The 19,918-nt window shown below is 28.6% G+C and overlaps 1 protein-coding gene across 2 annotated transcripts; it reads right to left on the reverse strand.

Annotated features, from left to right (window-relative positions):
* Nucleotides 1-15,690: 15,690 nt before the first annotated feature.
* Nucleotides 15,691-18,726, reverse strand: LOC140669684 (uncharacterized). Of its 2 annotated transcripts, none has more exons than XM_072899725.1 (6): nt 18,301-18,726; nt 18,030-18,157; nt 16,836-16,962; nt 16,473-16,631; nt 16,269-16,328; nt 15,691-15,932 (listed from the first exon to the last, which is right to left on the reverse strand). In XM_072899725.1, exons 1-6 carry the CDS (start codon nt 18,640-18,642, stop codon nt 15,891-15,893), a joined length of 858 nt encoding a protein of 285 aa, XP_072755826.1. In that variant the 5' UTR covers nt 18,643-18,726; the 3' UTR covers nt 15,691-15,890. The 2 variants fall into 2 exon arrangements, with proteins under 2 accessions (XP_072755826.1, XP_072755822.1); XM_072899721.1 differs by having other exon boundaries at nt 16,025-16,328.
* Nucleotides 18,727-19,918: the final 1,192 nt, after the last annotated feature.

Raw genomic sequence — 19,918 nt, forward strand, 5'->3', positions numbered from 1 at the left:
TTCTCGAACTTAAAAATCTCGTTTCCTGAATATAGAAACTTCACTTATCTTCTGCAAAACTCAGCTATCTTACGTCTTCTGCCTGAAGAATTCCAGCCATCTGCCGAGACGACCGACCTCGCTAACAGTGGATTCCATCTCCGAATCGGATAACATTCCTGTCAATCTTATGACATCAGATTTTCAAACAGCGAAGTAGACTTCTTGTCTCAGAAGTCTACTTCTCGGTCTGATTCTGCAGTGACTTATGTAAAATAATTCAATAAGATAAAAATGAAAAAAGAAAAATTATATTAAATGCAATTTTTTTATACAAGTTTTCCTCAAAACTATAAGTTAAACAATTTAAAATCAAGGTGATCGATTAAACTGTCAATATAGAGCTGTTAGATTGAAAATTGAAATAAAAAGTAAGAGAAAAAAAAATTTCAACTCTGACAGCAATTTATGTAATTATTTTATTGAGTTATTTGAAGAAACGATAAAACAGACGTATTATCATTGCATGTAGTAAACTCCAAAACTGGAGCACTTTGAATTTTTGTTCGATTGCGTGTCAATTATTCAAAATACATCGAAAAAGTATACCACCCACTCATTTACGAGCACATCCTACGAACCCAAAGTTTCTCTTCCGCTTCGCGTTTCACCGGTGCGCATGTTAAAAATCATAATTAAAACGCGCGTCTCCTGCAACTGCGGTGGGCGACCTCATCGATCTTGAGAATGAGCGTTTTCGCATTCGACGAAGAGAGAAAGAAAGAAAGAGAGAGAGAAAGAGAAAAGAAACAAAGCGAAAAAGTAGCGGATGAAAGGTAAACCAACGGCGAGCCAACGGTGGCCGGCTGCGTTTCCGCAGTCGCCGCAGCTGCAGCTCGCTCGAAAGGAAGAGTAAAATGGTAATTAAGATTAGATCGCGAGGGGCGAGGCGAGAGAGGAGCTCCGTACCGAGGAGATGAGGAGCGGACGGTCGAGCGAGCAAGATCCGAGTGAAAGTAACGCGCCGGCCAGCCAGCCGGCCACGCGCCCTGCCCGCGCATAAACACGCATACGCAACGCGCGTACACGCCCGCCGCACCCGCAATTGCGCGGGACGTCATTAGAAGTGTAACGGTGCAGAGTCTTCGAGAGAGACGAGGAAGCCGGAGCGACAGCAAGAAAAATAGCCAAAATTATCGATATCATAATATTGATTAAAAAAATTGAATGTTTTGTGAAAAAGCATTTAAAAGTATTTATAAAGTTTATTATAAATAAGTTATTTGTCGAGAGATCTTTAGCAAGGAGTAAGAATTTATGTAAATCTGTATAAATTTTATTTTTAAGTAACTTTATTTTATTTTGTAAAATTTGTGTTCATTTGAAAATTAGGGATCCAGTCTATTTTTTGGCATTTTACATATGTCTTTATTAATATTTAAACAGCAATATTTTTAGTGTCTCTGCAAAAAAAACTTGATCTAGTTTTAGTCTGTAAGATATTTGTAAGATACTTAATTTCAATTATCCAAATCATATGAAAGATATTTCAATTTTACTGAAATTTATTGATTTTTTGAAAAAGTCAGAAAAATATAATTATTAATTTTTAGAATTCTAATTAGGTTTAATACTTTCAATTTAAAAAAAAAGTTATTTGATCTATTAGTATTCAATTTCTATGAGTTTTTGTGTTTCAAGATATTCGTCACACTCTGAAAACAATACATGTTTTGAAAAAAATGCATTTCATGTTTCGCTCATTTCATTCGTCACGTGTCGTCCTATTTAAAGTTTTATAATTATTCAATTTTGCAAAGAACTTTTCAGCAAGAAAGCCATATATTATGTTTTCAACAAAAAGAAAAAAAATCGTTTTTTGACTCTCTAAAGTAACTTTTCTTTGTAATTTATGGATTCCATTATACTCTCGAAATGTATACTTTATAAGCTCTCTTATAATAGATATTCTTTATAAATAAGAATAAATTTTTTTTTACGTGACATTTCTTTTTAATATCTTATTTTTAAATTAAGAGTAAAAACTATATATTTATCTTGTCAAAATTTTAATAAATAGCAAATGTCCATTTGTAAAATTACTTTTTATTATCATTGGAATTAATAATCTCAAATATTAAATAATATAATGATAAGAAAATATCCTATTCACAAAATATATATTCTTACATTATTAAGAATATTTGAAACTATTCTACTTGTTAAAGGATTTCTCTCTTAAGAAAATTAAATTAAGAGGGTCCTTTTGTTTTAGAAAAAGATATTATAAAAATAAATGAAATATTCTTAAGATGAGAATATAATTTTTTTCAGTGTTGAATTTCCTATTCTGTATAATTATGGAATTTTTGAAGAGTACGAAGAAAAATCATGAGAGCTATTAGCATATCGAGAGTCCCGTTGTAACATGGTTCGTCACTCGTCATACTGATTGGGTATGATAGGAACTTTCGATTGGTGTAACACTCTTGCCCTCGTCGATTCGCAACGCTACACCGGGACGAATGGACCGCGATCTAGTTTCTACTGATCCGAATCGGGCAATCCGCGCAACGCGCGTTCGTCGACTTTTCGTGATACACGAGCAACGCTTTGATACACTCGGACAATAGCGAGAAAGAAGTTTGCTCTGCCGCTGCACAATGGCGTAATCAAGCCAATTGCTCAGTTGATAGTTGACTTCTTCTCATTTCCGCGAATTTTTTTCGCGCGCGATGTCTCTTTATACATTATGTACAGATTTATTCTATTCCTGAACTTGTACGATGAGCTTTGGAGATTTAACACCGAATAAATTTTATTCTCAAAATGTATACTTTCTAAGTCCTTTTAATATGAATAAGGATATTTTCTTCTTTGCATGATATTTTTTGAAATACCTTATTTATAAATTAAGAAAAATTATATATTTAACTTGCTAAATAAGTTTTAATAAAATAGCAAATATCCATTTTTGTAAAACTGTTTTCGTTATCATTGGAATTAAGAATCCTAAATATTAAATAATAGAATGATAAAAAAATATCCCATTTAGAATATATTTCTATATATTAAGAAACTATATACTTTACTTTTTGAATTTTTCTTTTAAATTAAAACGATAAATTTGGCGCTTTTTTTTAGAAGAAGATATTAAGATAAGTGAAATATTCTTATTGTTAGATGAGATTATTTTTGCAGTAAAATTATAATATTTAAAATTTTTATTTTGCGTTGTTTAACATTAAAATAGATTGTTTTACAATAACAGTTAAAATAGCAATATAGATTCAAATGTAAGCCTCCTGACGCTTTATGTTCTATAGAGAATATATTTTATAAATAAAATTATTGATAAATATATATGATAATAATAAGAAAGGAGATACGTCAAATCAAATTTATTGAAAAACTTGCAAACTATATACAATTGTAATAAAAATAAGTTAAATATAATAAAATATTAATTACATAATTAATATTTATTAATATTTATTATATTATGTAATTTTTATAATATATACTATTATAAATAATATTAAAATATTAAGAGTTTCAAGGTATTAAAACTAACTCTGTTGAATTGAAGGTTCAAGAAAAGGGTTAATAAATGCAAAGTACATCAAAGTAGATTTTTACTAATCCCTATAAATCATCTAAACACAAATTATTTTTAAGATATCAAACTTTTCGATACGTTTATAATATTGCGCTTATTATTAGTATAATGCAAGAATGTCATTATATACATACATTATGTACAATTTTCTGAATAAAATAAAGATCGAATAGCGCATTAAAAGAGCCAAAGTGGTTATCTGTCAGTGTCAATTTTATTATAAATGTTGCTAAATTTAAACATTATATATATATATATATATGTATATATATATATGTATATATATATATATATACATTCAAGAGATTCATTGTGTCATCAAATTTTACGTTTACCTATCTTGATCTCCTAATGATGTACAACACAAATTGATGTCGTGCCCATAAAGATCTAACGGCTCGTGGCCGATATTCATTAAACATCGGGGATGATTCCCGTTTACTCCTATTAATTATCGCTTTGTGAAGTAATGGTCCCGATGCCTCAAACCGATTCTGCCCATTAGACGGCTAACGCGACTTAATAGTCCCGATTAGAGATACCTGAATCATTAGGACAAGCGGTGGAACGTATAATTAATAGATATTACCCTCACTCACAATATATCTGATATACTATACTTCACACAAACTCAAATATACTCTTTGGCTATATTATTTTTTTATCATTTATTATTAATGATATCTCTTAATTTTTGTAATTTTATTCTTAATCGAATCGAGGCTACGTCAATTTTCTTAATGAAAGCTAGTAAATTAAAATTATTATTTTATTAAATTATTTTTATAACTTTATATTTGCATTTTATATACTAGATGTCGATCTGTGGCTTGGAATTAAACGTTTGTTAATTTACAGTACTTGAGATCGCGCTTATACAAAGTCGCACGTATCTAATTTCTCAAACGATTAATTAAGAACTAATCGTGATATCGCAATTTTGTTCGGTGTGCAACAGCAAAATCATAGGTCAACTTGGAGCTATTCGAAATAGCAGTCTAAGCTACACAATATAAATACTAGAAGAAACTATGCCATTTTCTTGCAATAAGGAGCAATTACCCGGATAATTTCGCGAGTTTTTACTCTAATACAAACAAGATAGGGATTTAGATTAGCATGCATGTATTGCGCATTTTTTTAATGTAATAATACATAATTGCACTTACAAGGGCAGTATTAATTTTTCTTTGATTGTGTATGTATAATTATAATACGCGTAATTTCGTGAAAAAAAGAACATGGCATTTAATAAGCAGTTTATATTTTTTTCATATATCTTAATATATTTTTTATATTCCTGATGACTAAACAATATTAATCTTTTAAACTCGTCACTAGTTGATGCTATATTAGAAGTTACACATACATATATATATATATACAGGGTGTTCGGCAACAAATGGGACAAAATTTAAGGAGTGATTCTAGATGATAAAATAAGACAAAAATCAAGAATAACAAAATTGCGATAGAGGCTTTGTCTTTTAGTTATAAATATTTGAAAATTTGCGTAAAAGGTACCTAAAGCAAAATTTTTGGCGTGCGTAGACTACATCGCCTGAATCGCTTTCTAAATACTCTGTGACGCAAAAATATGCAGCGAATCTCTATTGCAATTTTGTTATTCTTGATGTCTTATTTTATCGTGTAGAATTATTCCCACCTGTTGCCGAACACCCTGTATATATATATATATATATATATATATATATATATATATATATATATATATATATATATATATATTTATAGAATACTAAATGTGAAATATTAAATGTCGAGGAAAGAGAGATATAACATTAATAAAATTCTGTGTGAATTTTTTTTATCAACTTATTACTTTTGATCTTCTTTCAAAAAGATTTGGAACATTAAATAATTTTGAATAAAAAAAAAATAATTCAACTTTTAAGACTATCTTTTGACTTTGATGGAGAAAAATTTTGAAGATGAAAAAAGTTAAAGTGACAAGTCAAAAGTTGTTTTTGTTTGTAAGGTAATTGTCGCAGTTGTAAGTCATGTCCCAATAGTAAGTCACTTTTGCTTTTTAATTTATTTTATTAAACACATATTTAAAAAGAAACATAACATCATTATACATCATCTATTAGTAAAATATCACATTTCTAACTTAACTAATATTACAAAAAAAAATTAATTTTTAACTGGCCATGTTTTTGTTTAATCTGCAACGTAAATGTCAATAGTAAGAAAGACTACATATTTCGTAAATGAAACAAGTTTATATTTCTCTGCAAAATAAGAGGTATGTTTCGTATTGCAATTGAGACAAAAAGATTAGAAGCGACTTACAACTGGGTCATCAATAGATGATTATTAAAATTTAAATAATTATTTTATGTACAAATAAAAACCTTTTTATTTCAATTAAATATAATAGTTCAGAAAATTATTATGTAAAATATTATTATATTCAACTTATACTTTTTTTTAAACATAAAAAAATTGTAGTCAACAAGCTTAAATGACTAATAACTGGGACAGTTATCTTAAAGCAATTTACAAAATAAGTTCAGGATTTTTCGACTGTTGATCTTCGCCGCTAATTCTCACCTCAGATCTTTTGCACGAGAGAAGTACGGCATACCAGCATTCATTCTTAGAATCCTTCGAAAATACCGGAGCTGCGCCGAGAATGCAAGACTAGAGGTAATCGGAGGCGTGGTGTGTAAATCTTGTAATGTCAGACGAGAAACATTTCTCACAACGAGACTGCGCGAGAATACACGCGAATATTTTTACACGGATATCCATTATAAACAGAAATGATTTTTAATCCATGTAAATTATTCATACGCGAGAATTCCGTTGAATTGATTAATTCAATTGATTTGCGCGAGACTGTTGTATGATTGTACAGAAAGATACGGCGCGTTACGTTATTTCCGGCAGACGATGCGGTGAACGATATTGGATTTAATAACGCGACGCTTCGAATTAGATATTACTGTGATATTTGAAAACCGCGCAAAAGTGAAAGTTAAATATTATAACGCATTATCCGCTTCATCGAACAATTAGAATCAAACGTTGCGTTACATTTGATGTTATAATCTTGAAGAAAAAGAAAAAACTCGGAAGGCAAAACGAGTACGATTAAATCGTGATGACTCAAACATCGCTTGGCAAGTGTCAGACTGCAATCTATAGACAATAAAATTTATCCAGAGGAAGCGATATTTCAACATTTGATCGTAAATTAATAATAAACTCTCATGTGACTTGATTCAGTTGTTAATTTTCCAAGTCAAAATTTTTCTCCTACTTTTGATCTCAATTTTCTATCTATTTTAAACAATCAGATTATTTTTATTTTAACCTATTTAATCTAGAGTTTAAAAACTTCTTTTTTTAATGTCTGAGATACAAATTAAATGTTATATGAATTGAATTTATCGAAATCGTTTAGAATTTATGAATTTGAGTAAGTTGAAAATAGGAAAGAAATTTCGATTTGGATCATCAAAATTCGAACTTTTAGTTTGTCGATTCTTCTTACAAGTAATCCAAAATGTCAACGCTCCATAATTTGTATAAAAATATCTGACGTCGCTTCGCGTCGAATTATTTTACGAAAAGTCGGACGATGAGTTTCGTCACGTTCGCTACGTTTAATTAATTTACGACGAGTAAATTACGAAACTTGTTTCCGCGTCGGGAAAAAAGATCCGACATCGTGATCGGTTATGAAGCGTCTTTATGTCTCCCGGGAATCACGATGAAGCGACGTAATATCATATTTTGAGCATGACGAGAAGTGGAGTCACGATAAAACGTATACGGATAATGATTGGTACGCTAATGTCTGTCCGGAGTTAGAACCAATTAAGGTTCGCGAGGAATCTAGACTGCTGCTATTTTCGTTTCTACCGTTGAAGAGAGAGAAAGAGAGAGAGAGAGAGAGATAGTCAAGTTTCGATTGCAACATCCAAAGAGATATCAAGAGACCTCACCTTCAGAGAGAATATCCAATCATTCTCATTTTGTTTGTGCGACGTAGTAAATTAAACGTTTTGTTAAAACTCGACGCGAGAATAACGAATTACATTCTAGGAGCTCTTTCTAACGCAGAAAATACGTTACTATTGAATAATGGCGTGCGTATTTTTACACAGAATGTGCCCCTCTTGTGAACCACCAACCTCGAGTCATTAAGAAATTGGACTCGCGATAGGGATTGGGAAAAGCATGCCTCTCGCGCGAATACATTTTACAGAAACGGCAGACATAGAGGCCAACGAAGGGAGGGAGGAGGAGGAGGGCGTGGGAATTCATTGATTTATTCATCGATTTATCCCTCGCCTCCGGAGAATCGACGTCGTGCACATGGTGCTCCGTCCTCAGATGCGACGGAAGCTCGTAAAGTCGATCCTCACCGCGAGAGAAGGAGATTCTATCGTCTTTTCTCTCCCACGCGACGCGATTTCCAAGGGTGCGGCGAGAGATTCTCTATCCTCTCCCTCGTTTCGTTCCTCGCCTCGGACACATTATGACCCGAGCCCGAAGAATCCGCGATACCGATACCCAGGTCTTCTACCTACACAACACGACACCTAGGCCGAACGAACGGGCCGTTTGGTTCATTCTTTTTCCCCTCAGCTATACTCGAGATTATCGTTCCAGAGCGTTGCCGGACAATTCCTCGGCGGTTTCTCGATTTCTGACTCAGCCTGTTCCGTCCGCGGAATATTAAATAATTTATTTGTTAAATATAATTTAAAATATTAAGAAAATATAATTAATCGAATTTAAAATTTTGTAAAAATTTACCGATGATATAAAAAAAGAAAAGACGTAAATGTATGTCTTATATAAAAAATAATAAAAGGAAATATAGAAATAAGTTAGATGATCTTAATAAAGTTTGTTACCGTGTATTATATTTCCGACGTTGTGTTATTCCTTCTTTGAGTTTACTTGCGTATATATTTCTCGCGCGAACAACGACCTTATCTCGTGTTGAGATATAATATTACGATGCTCCTCTACACCTTCCGCATTCCGACGAGCAGTCCTTTTGTGTTTTGCCCACGTTCGAGTCCGACGATGACACGAGCGAGTCGACGATTTAATTAAATCGTTTCTCACCTACGACCTCCACCTTTGGAAACATCGCGTAGCGCTATCATTAAGTCCGATGTACACTAACGGGCGATGAATCACGCGAGCATGTACGACGTGTCAGTCTACATGTGTGAAAGCCAAGAGTAATTACAGATCATCTTTCTAATGGATCGGTTTAAGGTCGCTGTTAGAATTCGATTGGTCGTGAGAAATCAGATGTAATTAAAGTGTGGATTAAATATCTACGCGCGAAAATGTTTTTCTTTTGCCGAGACAGAGAGAGAGAGAGAGAGAGAGAGAGAGAGAGAGAGAGAGAGAGAGAGAGAGAGAGAGAGAGAGAGAGAGAGATTAATAATATTTTTAAATATCTAAAGTTTTACCAAAATTTGTGCGGACTCTTATTTACCTTTTTCTTATTAATGTTATGATTAATCGAATCTATATAAAAAAATATTTTTCTAATAATAATTTGTCTTATAAATGCTTAGACAAAAAGCTTACGAGATGCGTAGCATATTTATTATGCGTACGCATAATTTTTTTTTTATAGCATAAAAGTTATGAAATTTATGAAATTTCTTATATATGCAATATTTCTTAAAATTTATAAAATTTCTTATATATGCAATATTTCTTAAAATTTATAAAATTTCTTATACAGGGTGTTCGGCAACAGGTGGGACAAAATTTAAGGAGTGATTCTACATGATAAAATAAGACAAAAATCAAGACTAACAAAATTGCGATAGAGGCTTCGTCTTTTAGTTATAAATATTTAAAAATTTGCGTAAAAAAGGTGCTCAAAGCGTGGTAATCATCTTATTTTATCGTGTAGAATCATTCCTTAAATTTTGTCCTACCTGTTGCCGAACACCCTGTTTATGCAATATATAGGTATGCATATATAAGATACTTCATAAATTTTATAACACTCATGATATAAAAAAAACATAATAAAAGCTAAATTGTAATATACGGTGTTGTTGAGAAGTATTATAAAAACTCAAGACAATTAATGGATGTTAAAATAAACCTAAATTTAATGGCACGCATATGATTTCATATAATTATACATTTTAATTTTATTTTTTATATTACTAGCTTAAAATTAGAACTTTAAAATTTTCAAAATAAATTTTTAATAGCTTAATAAGAAAGTTAAAATTTTATGATATGTAATTTTAATACATTTATATTATATTATATACATTTACATACATTTATTTGTATACATTTATATTTATATTTATATACATACATAAAGCAATCATGGCACAGTGAGTGTGTCTGCTCTCTGTACCAAAAATTCCGATTAGAATATCGAATTTCGTTCGATTTTATTTGATCGCCACCTCTCGGAAGGCAGTGGCAATCCAGCGAGAGTATCGTGCCATGAACTCCCTCTAATCTAGGCCGTTTAGAATCGGCATTAAAAACAATAGGTCCCATATAGCTGCAGAAGAGACGCACTCTGCAAGTATATGTTGAGAGATACCACTTTCTAACAACAGGAGAATTAAAATCAGACAATAGTGAGGACGTCACTAATCCATAAAGTCTGGCAGCAAATGCTGGGCTCAAGTTATGATGTAGTAATTATGCTCCTCCTTTTTATTTTCTGATGCGTCTTGACAATTGAAAGCTCTATGCTTTCAATTGTCAAGACCTTGACAAAGTGAAGGCCATATTTTATACATTTATGGAAAATACACGCTATAATTACTTTTTGTGTTTTCACTTTCTATTAATCCGAATTTTAGTATGTGAAAAATATAATATAAAAATGAATAGCTTTCTAGCTATTATTCTTTGAAGAATAGCTTTGTGAAAACAGTGTGCGCACAAAGCTCTTTAAAAATAACACAGATATTGTTCTTAAATGCTCTTGAAGAAAAAAAAGAGACGTGCAGAACAAAGGAAACGTAATAGTAAAGGATTTCAAATAGAATATTTCAATATAATATATTCCCACATTTTCTTTTTCTTTCGCCTTTTGTTTGTCTTTATCAGAATATTCTATTCACCATGTTTGCTACTTCAATATTTATTCATTGACGATTCAAAAACTTTTGTGTTAATATGTATTGTAAATAACTTTTTATTATTCACATGTGTTTCGTTCAATACAGTCCCAACAAAACGAAAAACAAATAAAGATGTGTATGAGTCATCAGTCAGTATAAAGATTTTCACCTCTCTCACAAGAAACAAATATAAAAAAAAGAAAGAATATAAAGAAGAATACAAAGAAAGAGTATAAGTAAAGAGGTAAGATATTTCTAGGATTCTTACAAAAATAAACAAAAAATAAATTGTAATTATTTTATAATCTCTTGCAAATTGGATATGCGATCAAAATTAACGCTGCAAACAAAATATTAGTAATTTATAGTTGATTAAACTATTTTAGATATACTTTATTTTATATATAATTTTTGGATTTTTTTATGGATTTACTAATGTTACAAAAATTCTCTTTGTCGTTGGCCAAATCTACGCATGTTTTTTAATAGATAAAGAAAGAGAGTCTTAGTTTGTGTTTTGTCCTTTTAGAATTTTTAAAAAACAATTTTTTTATAATTATTAAGGATATCAAAAATAACCATTTGATGAGAAAAAACTCGATTCATAAAGCCAAAAATAATTAGTCTAGATATACCACTATACTATTCTAACGCTATACGTATATAGTATACAATATGTAGTCTAAGATGACTTAATATGATAGAGCAGTATAATTTTTTCTCACTTAATGGTTATTTTGACATCTCTAATAATCTTACAATATAAAAGACATTATTTTTTAAAAATTTTGAGGAAAAAAAGAACACGCTATGACAAAATGCCCTACACATGTGCAACTTTATTTGTAGGGAGGTTAGAAGGGGATAAATCAGGTGTTCTCGATATGATATCCAATCTGCAGCGGACTGCTTGTCTGCTTTGCGAATACGTGTCAATAGGGCTCCTACTCTTTCCAATACAAAGAATTAGAATTATATTGAGTTTACTGCCACAAAACGCTGATGTAGAAATGAAAAAAAGCATTGGATTAAACAGTGGTTATTACAAAGAAAAAATTTAGTTATGTTAATATTCGTAAAAAATTAGATTGATTGTAAAAACTTCCTACACATAGACTACGACACTTTCAATGAATTACTCTGTATATAATAAAAAAATATTTCATTCATACATAAAGCATTTGTACACTCAAAGAAGACTGTACACTTTTAGACAATTTCTTGTTGCAAAAAAATTAGTGTCGATAGTCGTGTGTTAGCTACAGTATTATCAATAAAAGTGTTAGCTTTCGCGCTTACATTTGTGTATAAAATACATACAAATTATTTTGTATTTTTATACACATATATACATATAATATAGCAAATTAGTGAAAAACTAGTGAAAAAACATTTGCTGTAAGCTGTTTTGTTCATTGACTAATTTTTTACAATAGCTTTGATAACAGACTTGATGGAGGAAACGATTGCTTATATTTTGAAAAGTGAGAGTTTCAGCGTCGGAAATGTAATGAATTTCAGTTCTACTACCAAATTCGACCAATTGAGAGCACAAAACAACAAGTTGTGTAAGAAGAAATTTTATGAGAGGTATTTTATTTTTAAAAAAACTTTTATATTATTTTTTTTATTGATTCTTCCCCCTCAATGGAATATTTGATCGGAAATTAATAGTCAAAAAATTGATGTTATTGTGTTATCATTTTATTAATTTAAATTGCGTCTGTTGCTTTATTAAATATTAAACCTGCTCTTGATGTTACAATTTAATACGACTTTACCAAAAGATTTACACCTAAAAATTGTATTCTCAAAATGTATATTTTATAAGGACTTTTAATTGATATTCTTAATAAATTACGAACATTTCCTTTTTTATACGGTGATTTTTGCAATACTTTATTTATAAATTAAGTAAAAAATAGTATATTTAATTTGTCCAAGTTTTAATAAATAGTAATAAGTGCCATTCGTAAAATTATTTTTTATATATTGAGATTAATAATTCCAAATATTAGACACATATAATGTGCAGAAAATATTTCAGTCAGTATATATTTTTACATATTTGGAATATCTGACTATAAGTACTATATTTTTTAGAGGATGTCTTTTAAACTAAGAGAATGCTTTTAGTGCTTATTTTAGAAAAAGATATTATAAAGATAAGTGAAAAGTCGAAATCTTAATGTGTCTAAAGGTTCTACGAGTTATAATAACGTCGATCAAATAATTTGTTGTTGTATAGATGATATTTATTATTTATGTACATTATAATTTTAAACTTTCTTTACCTAGGTTTTATTATTAAATTATAATTATTATTTAATTACAAATATTTAAATTATATTATTATTAAATTATAATAAAAGTTATCCTGTTTTTTATTATTGTCTCAAGTTATTGCGTATTTATTAGGAATGTGCTATTTTTTTCTATACTAGAACACAGTTTAAACGCGCGTTACGTGCGCGCCATTTATTTTGTTTATGTTTATATTGTGTTGTATGATTATATTGTATATGTGAAAGTTAAGCATTAAAGTTTTTTTCCGCAATGCTAATTGATTGTTAAATATTTAACTTTAATATTTACAGTTGGCTTTAAAAAAGCATTCTTCTTTCTTTTTCTTTCTTTCTCTCTTTTTCTCTTTCTTTATTTAATATTATATCCCTTCTCTTTCTTTCTTCCATCTCTTTTTTTTTCTATTAATTACACATAATTACACAATATACAATATATGTATATATAATATATGTACCTTTCTTTTGTCTCTCTTTTTCTCTTCTTCGGTTTCTTTAACTTTTTAAACTTTTCTTTAATATAATTTTTCTACAAATTATCACACAAACTGTCAAAATTTGACAGCTGCAGACGACACGCGCAAAGCAAATCGCAATAATGCACTTGACAATGAGACTTCGAGACAACCAATCAGCATCGCGGAAAAGCAATGACAATGTCGATAACATGCCTTTTTTAAAGAGGGATTGTTTCTTGCCGCTATATAAAGAACATCTTGTTCTTAACAGTATATTTCGTATTATTAAGATATAATTATTTTTTTATTTTTAGAAAGTCATTATAATAAGAAAAACATAATAATACTAGATATTAGTTTGTCGTTCTCAGTGCCTTTCTCCAGAACAACTCTTTATTACTTTGCAAGACACTCAACATAACGTTTTAGACTAGGATGCCTGACTATGATTTTTAACTATTTTACCATTAAACTTAAAAAATATTTTTTTACACATCTGACTCCTTGCGGTTTAATTTATTTTATACTGTTATTATTGTTACTTATATTGTTTTCTTTTTTTTTGTAAATATGCATAAGTACTACCCCAAAGAAAACTCAAATTTTTTTATTTTAATCAACAAAACTAGTGCGAAGATAGTACGTACAAGTGTTTTTACGAAGGCGCAAGTCTTCTATAATTGTGCATTATTTAAATAAAATGTAAAAGAGTTATATTTTTTATTATTTTCCACAATACGAGGTGATTCGATCCCATCAACAAAACCTACTATTTCGCTATAAGAAAAAATTCATTGATTTAATTATATTTTACAAGAATGTTTACTAAATGTTTAATAAATATATATATATATATAAAATAATATATATATATATGTATATATATATATATGTGTGTGTTTTTATTTTTTATGCAATCTCTGTATAAAAAAATACCAAAAAAATAAAAAAATATTTTAAATAAGTTTTACATTAATTTATTAATTCCTACTTCGACAATTCCCATCTCTTTCCTCCATTTAGTCATCTTCTTCCAACACCTCCTAGTTATAGCTCTTATCCTACTCTCCTCCAATCTCTTATCAAACTTCTACGTTCTCCTTCTCGCTTTTTCCCTTAATTTTCCTCTTTTTTTTTGACGAAAGAGAAATGCTTCTACACATACCCGCCGCCGATGGATGTAATAATGGGTTATGTGGGACTCGTTCCTATTTAACGGGGAATTTTCATTAAAACACTCTCGGATAGATTACCTAGGCGTGTATGTGGGGGGGGGGGGGGACCCGCGGAATCTGGTTGTTGCACTACTTCAGGGACCCCCCTTACCGTTGCTATATACCCTGGCATATCCCATTCCACTTTCATTATCCAATTCAATATTTATAAATTAACCCTCAAACTGAACACGTGGGTCTTTCGTATCTGTGCCATTTTTAATCTATTGTTTTAAAAAAATATTAATAAAGTTTCGAGGTTGGAAACTTAAAAAAAGTTTGTGTCAAAAGGGATTTATAACTGAAAGGACAATTTAAACAGTTTGTTTAGTGCAAAGTGCTACCCATCCGTTCAGGATTATGGTGCCAAAAAAACGTGTTTAGTTTGAGAGTTAAATAAAAACTACATATTTAACTTTATCAAAGTTTTGATAAATACCAAATGTCCATTTGTAAAATTATTTTTTTACCAATAGAATTTTCCATTATCTATCCCAGAAATCTATCTTTAGTACAAATATTCCTACACATTAAGAATATTTATTATTCTTTAGAGGATTTCTCTCTTAAATTAAGAAAAAAGTTTTTTTGACGCTTATTTTAGAGGAAGTTATAAAGTAAAATTATATTTTTAATTTGACACTCTACAGCTCGATAAAAAAATTTCTCTCGAAAAATTTAAGTCAAGTTTTATAAATTATAATATTTTGACTACAAACAAAATGTTTTTTTTTATTTACAATTTTTTTTGGCCGAATTACATGATTTAAGTTGAAATTAAACTTGTGTATCTTTTAGAAATGTCGACTTGACAAAAATTTATCGCAGACGAAAAATTTAAAAAGCATTTTGAAGCTTGAAATTACTTCTATGTACACATCTTAATCTTCCTAATCTTTACAAACAAGGAACGCATTTTAAGGATATCAAGTAGATTTGACGACGTGTGAGATACAGTACAATTAATTTATTATATACATTTATATTGTTACGTCCGTGGAACGATTTCGATTTTCTTTCCAAACGCGCGTGACGCAACACTACATACATTTATATGCCAATGTTTAAAAAGATGTTGGCCAATACAAACTAGTCATTGGAAAGTATTTTAAGAATTGCTGCGGAATCCTCTGGAAAACGATCTGCTAAACATTTATTTGGTACGTAGTGAGTGCCTCCAAATTTGGAAAAAAATCGTCCTATTTCTATATTATTGATTTCTCTTGGTGGACACATGCATATTTCATCTGTAACAAACAAAATATACATTTTACATTATACAAACGAAAATTCATAGAAATGTATATGTAATTTATATTAATGCTATTAATATTCATACTTTGGGACACATAACATATTCTATTATTATCAGTGAGAACTACGTAGTGTGGTTGATCTTGAAGTTGTCGATTCATGAAAGAGTTGTGATTACAGATACATCGGCCTAGATATGCAAACTGGGAACTCTTATTCAAATTATTTTCGAATGTACAATTAAAATTATAATCCCAACTGATAATTACTCCATCATTATATCCATCAAGATGATAAGAATGAGATAAGAATTTCACTATTATACCCACAGCATATTTAACTTTTGTTTTTCTTTGGTTTGGTTGTTCAATTGTGTGTTCAGGTTTAACCTGTGAAAATAGCAAAATTCAAACATGTTAGCGATTTCTAAAATAATATAATATAACTTACATTATAAATAATTATAATTAACATACTCGGTTCTTATGTATATATGAATATTAAAGTACATTATAAAATACGTAATACTTTACCTCTAATGACGCTGTAACTTTTTTACATTCAAATTCAATATTTGTAAGTTCTGGTCTGAAACAGCTTACTAGAAAACTGGAAAAAATATTCAACTTCCATTTACAAGGTATGTTTCTCGGGAATGCTTGGTGAAAATCTGTTATCATTAGATGTACCATCTAAAAAAAAAACAGACATATAAATAAAATTTCGATTGCAGACAAAAAATAAAAAGAAGTTTATTATTTTCACTCATTGACTATCATGTATTGACTTATTAATTTAATTTATTATTTATAAAATTTATAATAATATATATTATTATTTTTGTAAACTACTGCTAAAAGTAATGTATAAAAAATTACATATAAAATATTACTAACCCATGTATCATTTAATGGTTTTATTAAAAATCCCGCGGGACATCTTTTTTTGGTAATGTTAGAAGGGTATGTATTTGGTTCTTCATTTAAATAAAAATTCTCTCCATCATCCCAATCTTCTTTTTCACTGAAAATAATAAAAAGATATACATTTATATATGTACATATACGTTTATACAGAGTATAGAAAGAGTGTTTATTGCAATTGATAATCCATGATTTCTGTAGCATTTGCAATTGACTGATTAAAAAACTTATGCATAAATCTTTCTCAATTAAGAAACAAATTGCATTTTTTAAAATTATCCAAAATTTAACAGTAAATTTTTCCAGTGTAAAATAAAAAATAGTTGCCAAATACATATTTTCAAAAATTAAGCAATTTTTTATAAATAAATTGCATTTATTATTTTGCATATAAAGTCTCATTTTATCAGTCCATACATGTTAATATAAAGTTATAAAAAAATAATAATTTTTATCAATGTAAAAAAAATATAATTTATAAAACATAATTTTTTATTAAAATATTTGTTAAATTTTTTAAAAAAATAGTAAATTAAATCGACTGATGATCATGGTCTTGTAGAAACGTAACGTTGCATCAAAAATATAAAATTGTATAATTCTTTTAATGCACATATGTACATATAATTGCATGTAATTTTTTTATATAAATCAATACATCTTATTTTCTTTTTTTTTGTTTCTAAAACCTATTAAGATAAACTGTTCAAAAAGTATAAATTATATAATATTATATGATAAATTAAAAATTCTATGTCATATGTTAAAATAAATTATAAGTTATATCTAATAACTATTAATTTTTTACTACTTAATCTTTTAGTTTATCTAAATATGCAAATGCGATTATGTGTGAAAAAAACAGATTCTTGTAGAAGACATTATATTGTCCAATTTAAAATCTTAAGATGACTTTGATCTTTCACACCGAAAGAAAGAGATTTTAATTATCTTACTGTATGTGTGTGTGCGTAGCACGCGCGCAAAAGTTTTGTTAAATTTTTAAGAAGGAAAAATATTATGTTTTATCAAATTAACACAAACAATTACTCTAAAATGCCATAAATATATTACATATAATTACAAATATATTTATAAAATACACACATATATAATAAAAGATTGAAAAGAAAGATTGAAAAAGTTTTAAGCTAAGATTGTACTTACTATTTCGGTTTCCATGCAATTGAAATAGTTGTTTCGTACTGTGACGCCAGATCGCAACGTACACCAAGCCTTCTAGCAACGCTACGATACGTATTAGTTAATATATGTTTCCGTAAATGTTCAGAAACCTGTAAATTACATTTACATTATAAATTATATTTAAAAAATTGTAAATAGAATATTTTTAACACAGAAAAATTATAGTTATACTTATGCAGCGCGTAACAAATTATTATTATATAATTTGATATTATCTAAAATAATAACGTACAAAATTGATAAATGTGATGTCGAAATCTGGCATTATTAATTCATAAAGGTCATCGATTTTTAGGTCCGAAAATATGTATTCTTCCAGTATACTCATAATTGACGTTACATCTGTTTTATCGGTCCAAATATGGTCGTCAATATTGGTCTCTTTCCAAATAGAAAATTGCTCAGGAGATGTTGAGAATATTTCATGCGTAGGATATTTATCTTTTAGGCGCGATTTTACTTCTTCCGCAATATTATCCAACCATGTTTTTATGATTGAATAAGATATATTTGGTAGAAAATATTGAGCCACAATAATAAGTTGCTGTTCGAATAGTTGTTTCTCTTTTGGCATGTTCAGAAATGCAGTTTGCTTGTATATAAATCGATAGTGATTAAGATAATGCAAAATTAGATCGATGTTATATGTAAATGTTAAATTTGCATTGGATGAACTAAAAAAAAATTAGATATTAATTACACAATAATTACATTAAATTACTAATTAATGTTAATAGCAATTTAGTTTATGAAGTTTACCATGATAATTCTTTAACATTTATTCTATTCAACTCGTCATAAACAAAATAATAATTTAGAGAATTTTTAGCAATAAAACCCATAAGACTTTCTAATTCTTTTTTGGTCGTATCCGTTAATTCATTCTCTGTCATAAGTGACACATAATAATGTAGTTTGTTAATATACTGTAATCCTTTTTTCATTTGTTCTTTAAAATTCAATCGGTTAAAAATTCTTTTCTTTTCTTGTTTGTCATATTTCTTGTCCGCAGTGGGGCACCTGAAAATAACATACAAAAATCTCAAGAATTATATTAAACAACACTACAATATCAGCAATAAATTTTGTTATGTACATATATACATTAATAATAAATATTCAAAACAAATTAAAGAAATCATATTATATTGAAGAAATCATAAAAATATAAATTTCTCTATTTAATAAAAAAATATATAATTTCTTTAATCAAATTGTAACTATCACAATAACGCATGTCCATGTACACATAAAAACAATGTTACCGTGCTGCATCTGTTACGATTATTGTATATTATTAAAGTTTGTTACTTTAAATTATATTTAAATAAGAAATCAAATAAAACTAAATATGTAAGAAAAATAATAAATCAAGTAAAAACAATATGTGTAAAAATGTGTAGATTTTGATTCTGTACATACTATTAAAATAAAAATAATGTTTAAGTTTACAATTTCCAAGTAGATAAAACTGACTGTATATAACCCTTTTTATAAAATTTGAAAAACCATAAAGTTTAAACAGAAGACTAAAAAAACAGGTTACATTGGTTATCAAAATACAATTACATTATAAGACCTTAAAAAGATATAATTATTTATGACAGATAAAAAGAATATTATACATGTATAAGTAAATTTTGAAGCAAATAAATATAATAAAAGTGTTCTTATGTTTAAATATTATTATAGATAAACATAGTTTATACATTATACATAATCGTATAATAGCAAATTTGAAAATTAAAATATACAAAATTGTTAAAAAAGATTTTAATATATTTTTCATGTTTAACACTATAAAATAAACTTTTTTTTAATTACAAAATTGAAATAATTTTACAAGAAAA

This window comes from Anoplolepis gracilipes, chromosome 1 (genome assembly GCF_047496725.1).
Source record: "Anoplolepis gracilipes chromosome 1, ASM4749672v1, whole genome shotgun sequence".
NCBI classification, from domain to species: Eukaryota; Metazoa; Arthropoda; class Insecta; order Hymenoptera; family Formicidae; genus Anoplolepis; species Anoplolepis gracilipes.